This window comes from Bos mutus, chromosome 14 (genome assembly GCF_027580195.1).
Source record: "Bos mutus isolate GX-2022 chromosome 14, NWIPB_WYAK_1.1, whole genome shotgun sequence".
Taxonomy (NCBI): domain Eukaryota; kingdom Metazoa; phylum Chordata; class Mammalia; order Artiodactyla; family Bovidae; genus Bos; species Bos mutus.
In genome coordinates this window covers 17,346,240-17,358,466 of record NC_091630.1, presented here as the reverse complement: position 1 = coordinate 17,358,466, position 12,227 = coordinate 17,346,240, and the positions used below count along the sequence as shown (strand labels likewise).

General features: G+C 38.1%; 1 protein-coding gene across 8 annotated transcripts in view; it reads right to left on the bottom strand.

Moving 5' to 3' along the window:
- The window catches only part of VPS13B (vacuolar protein sorting 13 homolog B), an 805,186-nt gene that overhangs the window by 228,885 nt on the left and 564,074 nt on the right, over positions 1 to 12,227 (bottom strand). For all 8 annotated transcript variants that reach the window (XM_070383027.1, XM_070383026.1, XM_070383030.1 and 5 more), the window contains one exon: positions 9,217 to 9,904. In XM_070383027.1, the coding sequence (XP_070239128.1) occupies positions 9,217 to 9,904 (688 nt within the window). The remainder of the gene's footprint in view (positions 1 to 9,216; positions 9,905 to 12,227) is intronic.

Here is a 12,227-nt window from a genome sequence, read left to right as displayed (position 1 = left end):
TACACAGTAGTATGCAGTAGAGCTGGGATCAGAACTCAGAACTAACTCACTCCAAATCTTGACTGCTTAATAAACTATTCCATGTCTGCCTCTTAACTGAACCTCAAGTCATATCTGTAATGTTATAAAACCTTACAGTGCAGAAAAGGCCCATTACTAGAAGTATTGTGACATGGATTTTACACAAGAGTTGTGCTATAACCTGCTTTTTCAGTAGGGTAAGTTTTTTGTTGTTTTTTAGTCTCTAAGTCGTGGCCAGCTCCTCGTGACACCCCTCAACTGTAGCCCACTAGGCTCCTCTGACCATGGGATCTCCTAGGCAAGAAGAGTCCTAGGCAACACTTGGAGTGGGTTGCCATTTCCTCCTCCAGGGGATCTTTTTGACCAAGTGATCAAACCCACGTCTCCTGCTTGGCAGGCAGATTCTGAGCCACCTGGAAAGCCCCAAGAAAAGTTCTAATCAACTGTAATTTCTGTATTTTAGTTTGGCTAATGCCTGAAAAATTACGTTAAGATAAAAAGGTTGCAAGAGGGTGAAAGTAATGTTTTCAAACTACTTTGTTAGCTTCTAGCACCCATAAATGAGTAATAAGATCCTCGAATGACTGCATACTGAGGAAGTATAGTTGGGGTGGGGCAGGAATAGTGAAGTTCCCTTAGAATGGTTCAAGTCCTTCACAATTGACCAGATGGCAGAGTCATTTCTTCAAAAACAAACAAAAAGCCCCAAACAAACAAGAAGAAAAATGACTTTTTGAGGCTGCCTTGGGCTGCATAGTCAAGATATGAGGCAATTTCCAATCTGGACTCCATTACCTTAAACAAAACAAATACCAACTTTTAAATATTTATAAACACAACTAATATGATTATGTTAAAACAACTACATACATCTTTATTTAAATGAGAATTGCCAATAATACAGCTGCTACATGTAAAGGTGCTGGCAGAAGATCTCATTTCTGTTAGAGGTTGCTCTAAGTTACAAGGGCATGGAGAAAGGCCATATTTTAATATTTTAAAAAGAAACCTGTTGACTCACAGATGTACTATCTACTTGAACTAGATGGGCAATCATTTGTAGATTATTAGTACCAATATTTATAAAAGAAATTTAAGTTGATAATTTATACTTCAAAAAATTTTCCATTTTTTAAATATTATGGAGAATAACACAAAACACTGCATAATTTAAAACCTGGCAGACTACAGTCCATAGGGTTGAAAGAGATGGACATGACTGCAGCGACTTAGCATGCATGCTACTCAAGATCACTAAATTATGTAGAATGGGGATTATATTTTATTAACGACACTTTCAAAATCATAAGCAATTCTCATCACTCTTATTTCACTTCAGTTTTCTCAAACAAATGCAGATACAGGTATACATGTAGATTCCATTTTATTCTGCTGGCATCTCATATATAATTAGGTTTTTAAATATATATGTGCATAAAGTATATATGACACACACATATGTGTATATATACAGCCACATCTGCTGAGAAGGCAGACTGACATAAGGAACAATGAGTTTTACAGCATTTCCTCTTTTAACTTGATTTTATAATATATGAAAGAATATCCCTAAGAAACACATTGAGAGAACACTATTACCACCCTTTGAGTATTGGGGTATGTTCTTTGCTTAATGGTGACATGGGCAGGATCAAGTTAATGCTGACAACTCCCTGGGAACAGTTATTACTCACTACAATATATTTAACTGATCTGTGCTCATAGATGTAAAGATATTAAAGTATCACTTTTAGAGGAAATCCTGTATTAAGTTTCTCAGAAAACCACGTCTCTGCTAATGGACCAGAAAATATTTTCATTATCTTAAAATTTCAGGATTTCTGGTGCCAGCCAAAATTGGAATAAGCTTACTACAGTCCAATCCCCATGCTGCTTAAATTAACTCAAGAAAAAGGACAAAACACAAATACCTGACAACTCTGAAAAGTAAACAAGAACAATAGAGACTGGGGACGGGAGTTAAATTGCAGATATGATCCAAAGGTGGTGAATTTTCCATTTGTTTTTCATCTTTTTCCTTATAACTCTGATTTGAGAGTGAGTTCTAAGTTGTGGTGCACAGTGATGGCAGGAACAGCCAAAAGTCCAACAGAAACCTCGTCTGGCAGATAAGGCCCATGTGGTTTTCAAGACTGCTGGGGAAACCAGCTGCTTTTTATTTTTCTTTTTTTCTCTTCTGGTTTTCCCCCTATGGTAAGGTGTGTGTGTGTGTGTGAGTGTGGGAAGTAGTGCAGTGGCTGTTCTATGGTGGCAGTGACACAAGCATTTAAAATTTTATGGAGGTACTATGTTTCATGAGATACAGGTAAACATGCTTGAAATGAATGGAAATACAGAGGTTCTCAGAAGTGAAGAAGAAACTATAAAAAATAATCAAATGGAAATATCACCACAGAAAAATCCAATAGAAATTATTTAATATGAAGAACAGAGAGGGGGGGAAAAATGAACCATGAATGGAGTCTCAGGAATCTGAAGAATAATATAAAAAAGTTTAACCGTGGAGTCCTAAAAGAAGAGGAGAAAGACTGGTACAGAAAGAAATAATAGCTAAAAAGTTCCTAAATTTAATTTTAAAATATTTACAGAGTCAAGAAACTCAGAGAACCTCAAACAGGATAAATTTAAAGAAATCTAGACCAGAAACATCATATAATAAAACTCAGGAAATCAAAGGTAAACAAAAAAAATCTTAAAGACAGCTAGAGAAAACCAACACGCTACATTTATGGAAGCAACAGTTGGAATTATCATGCATTTCTCATAAGAAAGCAGAGGGGATAGAAGACAGTGGAACAATACTTCTGAAGCACAGAAAGAAATATTAACCTAGAATTCTATATCTAGCAAAAATATCCTTCAGGAATGAGAGGAAACAAATACTCCCAGATAACAGAAAACTCAGAGAATTTGTTACTAGCAGGTCTGCTCTCAAAGAAATGCTGAAGAAGTTCTTAATGTTGAAGGAAAATGCACCAGAGAAAAACTCAGAACTTTAGGAATGGAGGAAGATCTCTGGACACGGTAAATACCTGGGAAATATTTATAAAACATACTAGTTTTTTCCTCTTTAGTTCTTTAAAGTATATAAGATTACTGACACAAAGGTCAAAATTGTATCTGGTAGGATTTTCAGTAGGTGAAAAGTAATATATATGATAACTATAACATAAATGGGGAAGGGGAAAGGGACCTTTATGATTATAAGGTTCCTACATTTTCTTGAAGTGATAAAATATTACTACTAAATAGACTGTGAAAGATTAAGAATGAAAAGATGCTAACTCCTTGGATGAAAAACTATGACAAAACTAGACAGTGTATTGAAAAGCAGAGACATCACTTTGCTAGCAAAGGTCTGTATAGTCAAAGCTATGGTTTTTCTAGTAGTCATGTACAGATATGAGAGCTGGACAGATATAAAGAAAGCTGAGCACTGAAGAATTGATATTTTTGAACTGTGGTGCTGGAAAAGACTCTTTAGAGTCCCTTGGACAGTAAGGAGATCAAACCAGTCAATCCTGAAACAATCAACCCTGAATATTCATTGGAAGGGCTGCTGCTGAAGCTGAAGCTCCAATACTTTGGTCACCTGACACAAAGTCTGATTCACTGTAAAAGACTCTGATGCTGGGAAGGATTGAGGACAGGAGGAGAGGGATACAGAGGATGAGAAGGTTGGATGGCATCATCAACTCAATGGGCATGAGTTTGAGCAAGCTCCAGGATATAGAAAAGGACAGGGAAACTTGGCAAGCAGCAGTCAATGGGGTCACAAAGAGTCAGAGATTGAAAACCGAGCAAAAGATTGACTGTGAAAGATTCAGTATGTACACTGGAAACCTCAGAGCAACCACAAACATTACAAAGAAACACAGACGAGAAGCAGGCAGGTAAATTACACAGAATACTAAAAATTATTCTGAATTGTAGCTAGAGAGAAACCTTGGTGTTGTTTTGTTTAGTCACTCAGTTGTGGTGTCCAACTCTTTTGTGAGCCCGTAGACTGTAGCCTGCCAGGCTCCTCTCTCCATGGAATATCCCAGGCAAGAATACTGGAGTGGGTTACTATTTCCTTCTCCAGGGGATCTTCCCGATCCAGCGATCCAACTTGCATCTCCTGCATTGCTGGGTGGAAATGTTTACCACTGACCCACCAGGGAAACTCAGAAAAAAATCTACTACTGTGAAAAAAAAAATGAGTATTCTTATTTCATTCCTCAAAATTCAAGCAGTTTTCCTTAAATCATCCCATTCAAATGATACTAAGCTTTCCTTGGGGCTTCCCAAGATCATGGGGGCTTTTCTTGGGGCTTCCCAAGTCAATGATCAAGTGACTTATCATTTTTATGACCCTACTGAATAAGAGAATCAAAATCTGAGAGGATCAGGGCCTACAGGTCTCCTGTATATGAATTTTTGGTAACATTCTTATTGGTTCCCTCATTAATTAATGAACTAAGTAAAATCTCTGACATCTTCATTTTATATTTATAAAAGAATTATGACTTTTTGAAAAATTATCCTCTGAACATGGTATGTTTTTAAAGAGTGAAACAAAATTCTTTGTTTATTTTAAATTCCATATGATTTCCACACAAAGGAACATTAGCACATGTAACAATGGTTTATGACTTTCACATAAAACAGTAAACAATTACAAGTTCAACATTGTGTTATAAATTTTTAAAAATCAAATGTTTTTGTCTTCTTAAAGAAGAAAACACGTTATATCCATAACAACTTAAGGCATTTCTGAAATGCTAAAATTGGGCAATCACTGAAATTCATATATATGCTAAAACTGCTAAGGGATGGCTGCCACTTGAGTTACCTTATTAAAAAGGATTAATTTTAGTATTAAGAGAAAAAGCATGAACACTACAGAAAGACATAATATATTACTTCTTTAATTTTTAACTTATGATGCCTTTAACTTTTCCTTGACCTAATTTCTTAGAAAGTTGCCTGGTGACACCCTTTTTTGTCCCTCCAATTAAGACACTGTAAATAGTCCTTCACTTCAGAATCCAGGAATGCAACTGGTCACCTTTACCTTACTAATTCTCTTCCCCATGAATGTTAATGCTATGGTTATTCATATTTTCTCTGTTTTCTTACCCACATGGTTACTATTTCAAGGCTTCAAAAGAATCCTGGACATGGAACATTGCTTTCTTCGGGATAAAAAAGTGCTACATGAAGTGTTTCTGGATAGCTAAATTGATAATGGGACTTGGATAGTTCATTCAAGTGGACCAATTTAAAACAGATATTCCTCACATCAGTATTTGAAAAATAACTTCATTAACATTTTTTAAATTTATGTATTTAAGTATTGAATAAACTAATGAATGGTCCACTAAAATATCAAATATACATATAAATATGCATCTTTAAAACAAATAGAAATATACTGTAATCTGATACAGTAGTGGCTTACAGATGTCAACTCTCTGAGGCCAAAGCTAGTTTAAATATTTTTAGAGAAAAAAAAAATTTTTTTAGAAAGATAAGTGTGGGGAGATGAATTCCAAATTACAGAATGAGAAAACTACACCTGGAATGAACCTTGTTGGTATCTACTATAATCATTACGTTTTATACAAAAGGAAGCAGAAACTCAAAGAAGTGAAATGCTTGGCTAAGATCACTCTGCTAATAAATAGTAGGGCCAATTAAATTCCAGGCTTTCTACTTTGTAATTTCCTTCTCCAGGGGATCTTCCCGACCCTGGGATCGATCCCAGGTCTCTGGATTCCTTACCACTGAGCCACCTGGGAATCCCAGTAATCTTTCTACTATATATTAATAACTAAAACAGTAGCAGCAAACATTTGTGAGTTTGTGAGGGTGCAGTACTTGCATAGCCTGAAAAGTACTTTTGTTAGGGGAAGCACACTGATTGAAACCTCCCACCCTGGCCAGGCACCATAGTAACTATTTGCATGAGTTGTTTTATGACAGGAGATCCTGATAAGGAATACGGAACTAATAAGCCACCACCAACCAGAAGAGTTCGGGAAAGGTCTAAAGGAGACACCGCGTGTCCCTCCACTTCCAAGAATCCCTCTCGCTAGCATCCATCTTGGCTGAGCAAGACGTGCACCACTAGGAAAGACTCTGAATTAGAATGACTGGCCAAAGACCACCGGGAAACTAATACCATCACCATAAAACCCGAGACTGCAAGCCACGCAGCAGAGTAGTACTCCTGGGTTCCCTTACCCTACTGCTCTCCACCTGGGTGCCCTTTCCCAATAAAATGTCTTCCTTTGTCAGCACATGTGTCTCCTCGGACAATTCATTTCCAAGTGTTAGACAAGAGCCCAGTTTTGGGCCCTGGAAGGGGTTCCCCCTTCCTGCAACACTTTCATTAATGATCTCTTTTCAATTTCCTAATCGCCCTATGAGATGGATGGGTACACATTTCCGAAGTGAGAGTTAGAATTTCAGCTCAGGTTGTCAAAGTACTGAGAGAGGCTGTATTCTGTAGTCACATGGACACATATATACAAATTCACCAGTTAAAACAAAAAAAGGGAACTATTTGCATGGTCTGGAGAAGGACAATGGAGGTTGACTAAAAACTGAGATTCATATTTTTCTCTCCACTCTAAGGATCCATATAGGTTGAGAGACCGGACTCAGAAAGTCCAGAAAATCTTGGTTTTGTATTTTAGCTCTGTTTATTTGTCATCTTGGAGAAGTGATTTCTCCAAACTTCAGTTTCTTTACATATAACATGGGAACATATTTCCCACAGAGCTGTTAGGAGGATTAAATGAGATAATGCATTTAAAGCAGTTATTACAATGCCTGGCACAGACTGAGTACACAATAATTGCTAGTCATTTTTTTTTAGCTGTTAAATTTAACTACTTGTTTCTGACAAATTTCACTAAATTCATTTTAAGGAAATACGATGACTTATATTGATGACTCTATTTGGACAGTGTAAATGTCCAAGGAGATGCTTTTTGTGTAAAGCAAGGTATCCACAAGAATATTATGTGAAGAAGCTCCTTAGGAGGTAGGTAAGACTTTTCCTCCAACATGTAAATCTCCTATACTCAATCTGGTATATAACCTTGTAAACTTCATCTGCTAAAACTGGGTTCCACATTGGTCTATGCACAAGAAAGTTTTTTTTTTTTTTTTAAGATACTTTATCATTTCAAGCTAGGAACCTATTATAATTCCAATGTACACCTTTGCTATCAGCCCTGATAACTCTGCTGAACTCAGTTATCAATATCTTTTAGCAGAAGCTGCTGAAGCCACCCACCCATAAAGCAACCGCAGCTGAAAGCCATTAGGGAGGGATGTGGATGAACTTTTGTTCTCCCAGTCCTACACCTAGTTTTTGCCAGTGCTAAGCAGACACCCAAACAGGTATCAGGTCTGTAGGCATGAGTCCTTGAATAATATAACATAAACTACCTCAGCACCTCTCTCATCTCCATTGAATAGAAGGAGCCATTATATTACAGGTGCTCAGTAAATGAAAGCATGTTTGAAGAAGGGAGGCAGTGGTTACTGATAAATGTTTAACACTGGCTCTCAGAGTAGGAGAGCTGATTGACAGCATTTGCTAATATCTGTTTTGTAAATACTCTCACTATAGTGATTTAAACTAGCAGTGGTTTAACAACTGTCTTTCAAAGTTCCTAAAAATTTAACAATTAGCTCTTCTGAGCCAGTATGATCCAGCACAAGCACTAATGGAGAGACGGCTAGCAGGCAGTCTAGAAGGTAACCCTAGGCTATTCCTCCTTAGCAACTGGTCAGTTACCACTTTCTAAAGTCAAGGACTTGAACTATTCCTCAGCAAGAGCCCAGGGTTCCTCCGACTTATTTCCTGGGGCTCTTCCTCAGGAAGCCCCAGGATCTACTCCTCAGGAGCCTGTTGTATAAAATGACTATCCTTAGCGCCAAGAACGAACCAGCCTGACTTCCAGAATGGACAAATCATCCAAATGCCTTACTGCTGATGTTCATCTGCTAGATGGGACCACCTGAGAGCAATAAAATGCCTGAGTTATACCTGAGCTTGTGAGGGCCCTCTTCCAATACCAGGTCTTAGATGATCCTGCTACCCTTTCTGGGAAGTCTTTCCTGACAAATTTCTAATTCTGCATTGCTGCTAAGTCGCTTCAGTCGTGTTCGACTCTGTGCAACCCCAGAGACGGCAGCCCACCAGGCTCCACCGTCCCTGGGATCCTCCAGGCAAGAACACTGGAGTGGGTTGCCATTTCCTTCTCCAATGCACGAAAGTGAAAAGTGAAAGTGAAGTCACTCAGTCGTGTCCGACTCTTCGCGACCCCATGGACTACAGCCTACCAGGCTCCTCCATCCATGGGATTTTCCAGGCAAGAGTACTGGAGTGGGTTGCCAGTGCCTTCTCCGAATTCTGCATTAACTCTGGGAAAAGGTCTCTGTACCTGGTCTGGCCCTGTTTTCATTAGCTCTTATTACTTAACAGCACATATGTCTTAAATCTGAATCCCTGATCACTTTCCTAGTCTCAACATGTAACAAGCTTCAGACGTTCAATATAATTATTATAATATATGGCACTCTTTGGTTTTAGGCAGGCACGGATGGGGCAACAAGAGGCAGTTGGCTGACACCCTCTAATAAATGTGCTTGTTGTAGATGTGTAAAATCGTTGTCATCTTATTTTGCTAATAAACCTTCTCAAATACATTTAATATCAAGCTTTTACAGCAAGATGATTATGGCAAAAGAATACCAAAACAATAAACTTCATTTTCTAAAGTTTTTCTTTTTTTAACCTTAGCAGCAGCATTGATATGGAAAGCAAACCTAAGGTCCATTAATACGAAAAAAAAAACACTTTGCTTCCTAATCATTGGAAATTGTTAAGCATTTCAATAGCCCAGAAAGAGCCCCTGTTTCATTCAGCTCCTGGAAAAAAAATTCAGAGGCACAGTAAGAACACCAAGGCTAAATCTTGTTAGTTTTCAAACATTTACTTAAACGTGATTCAGCTGTGGGACATGAACTTTACATATTTACATATTCGGTAGAGGAAAGAAGTTTTGTCTGGTTTGCCAGCTGTTTCCTGTTTGATCAATCTTAAAACTTTGGGAATAAAACTTAATATGTACTAGTGGTTATTAGCACCCTAGTAAATTTGAAAGCTCTTACCTGTACATTTGTAATCAGAGGCAACCCCTTTAAGCACAGCATCAAAAATGGATATTTCCACCCGTTGCTTCCTGTGGTGACAACTCAGAAGCAAAGAAGGCTGGGATACAATAAAGTACAAGAAAGGTTCTAGTCGCAGGTCACCGGTTCCTCTTCTTCCAGGCTGCCGAACGACGGTCATGCCGAGGGCTTGTCTAGCAGATGACCTTGTGGATGCATGCAGACTTTCGAGAGAGATGACCCCTATTTTTTTCCCTGAAGGAAAAGATATGTTGCTGCTTAAGAGATCTTCTGCTGTTACCATGGAAATACATGCCTGGCTGGGCTTTGCGACATCTGAATCGACTTCTGGCAAGTTTAATGAACTCTTGCCTGTTTTTTCATTATCCTTTTGTTCTTGAGATTTCGATTTGGGTAAGGCCGTACAGGAATAGGTCATTAGTGAGATTCTACTTGCAGTAATAAATATGTCAAAAGGAATAAAATTTAGATTTTTTACAATTGACGACTGGCGTGAGGGACGGGCGATGCGGTGCTGACTGGCACCGCTGTGCTGCTCTATCTGTACTATTCTGATTTTAACGCTGTCACTGCCGATTCCACTATCCTGGGCACCACTGTACCGAGATGAGCTATCAGCCATGCTTCCATCATATGTATCCATTTTTTTCTGTTCTTGCTTAGTGATCTGCAAGGAAAAATGATAAAATATTTTAAACTAATTGTATTCCAAGTGTTACTATGTAAATGTTATAGAAACATTAAAACTGGGTGTAGTATAAGAGTAATCATAAAAATAAAGTAGGTGCCCTTTCAAGAAATTATGCATATTAAAATGCCAAGGCAATCCTTGAGAAAAACATCATATGTGCATTTCTATCATTAAAAGATACTTTTCAGGGGAATTCTCTGGCAGGCCAGTGGTCAGAACTTAGTGCTTTCACTGACAAAGGTGAGGGGATGAGGGTTCAATCCCTTGTTGGGGAACTAAGATCCCAACAGCCACGTGGCTCAGCCGAAAGAAAAAATAAATAAAATATACTTTTCAATGTCAGACTTTACTTTCTTTGGACTAACACAAAGTAGTATGTGTGTACATATAATGCCTCAGTTAGTATCCTTTATGGTGATTTTCCAAGTAGCATAATAAACTGTTTCCAAATCATGATTACTATTGGTTGAAATTAATTTTAGGCAGGAGTAGATTATACTGTTTACTCTATCATTGTAAAACTGATTTACAGGATTTTGGATAGTAGGAGAGGGAAAAGTCAGTAGTCCTAAATTATGAAAGACAAAGAAAAGTAAACTAAAATAAATGTGTGCCATTCAAAATGATGTTTATTTTCCTTTACTACAATAGGACTTGAAACAGGGATAAATGTAAGTTGATCCAACAAAATGTAAGTAATTAAAACCCTTAAATGTGGATTTTCCCTTTGTGCACTAAATGTATCCGTACTTTCTCAAATACTTCCACCAACAACTGCCTATGTAGAGAACAAAGAACAACGTGGCAGCGGCAGCAGTCATGACTATTTTGTCAGCACAACTGCAAGACCTCCAGTTTGATTCTTTGGTTCCCTTTTCTTAGTCCCCCAAAACCATTAATTAGTTTCTAATACACTAGTGAGTCCTAGATACTCACTTGCTTTTTCACTGAAGTAATTCAGATTTATTAAAGCACTCGGGCTTCCCTGGTGGCTCAACTGGTAAAGAATCCACCTGCAATGCGGGAGACCTTGGTTCGATCCCTGGGTTGAGAAGATCCCCTGGAAAGGAAATGGCAACCCACTCCAGTATTTTGGCCTGGAGAATTCCATGGACTGTATAACCCATGGGGTTGCAGAGAGTTGGACACGACTGAGTGACTTTCACTAATGATTGAAGAACTCATGGAAAATCTGAGAGAAAAACAAAATCTTCCCAATTCCCTTCTTACTACCAGATGCTTTACCGTCTGAGCCACCAGGGAAGTCTTTTTTACTGGAGTGGGTAGCCTTTCCCTTCCCCAGGGGATCTTCCCAACCCAGGGATCTAACCCAGATCTCCTGCATTGCAGGTGGATTCTTTACCAGGGAGCACCAAGGGAAGCCCCCTCTTACTAGCAAACACAACCAATGCCAATCTTTTAGTGTATTTCCTTTTGTCTTTTTTCCTTACTTGTGCATAGGTTCTCCTTACCCCTACCCTTTAGGGTTATAATAATATTGGAGAGACAAATTGGTAATAAAATTTTTAAACATATTAATATACTCTTCAGAAATGTCATTTTTAAAAAGCTGCATAATATTTAATTCAGTGTTAGGTGCAATTTGTTCAACTATTCCCATATAGCTGGACAATTAGGTATTCAATTTTTGCCAACAAACATCTATGACAAACATCTAAATAAGATTTTCTTAAGACAGGATCCTAGAAGTAGAATTACTAGGTAAATGGTATGAAAAAGTTTTAAGGTTATCAAATATTGCCAGCACCTTTCCAAAAGAGTGCACTAATCTGTATTCCCTTTTCACTTTCATGCATTGGAGAAGGAAATGGCAACCCACTCCAGTGGTCTTGCCTGGAGAATCCCAGGGATGGGGGAGCCTGGTGGGCTGCTGTCTATGGGGTTGCACAGAGTCGGACACGACTTTAGTGACTTAGCAGCAATCTGTATTCCCATCAGCAGTGAAAAAATATTCCCCACAGTACTGGGTAATGAGCTTCATTTTGTAGGCTCTTCCTTAATTTGGTCAATATAAAATCAGTTTTCCACATTATAAGTTGCTTGTGAAAATGTTAAAGGACAGTTAATTCAAGGCAATGATGTAACAGTCATTAAAAATTTTCAAATAATTTTTTGTTAATTTATTTTAATTTTGTGGAGGAGCGCAGAATGTCATTAAAAAAATATAGTATTTGAAACAAAAATAGCTAATCCCTTTTCTCTGAAGACACCCCGTTCTTTTAAACCCTTCTCTGTATACCATGCTGCTTCCCTGCTTGAGCCCCTTCTGAAACTGCTA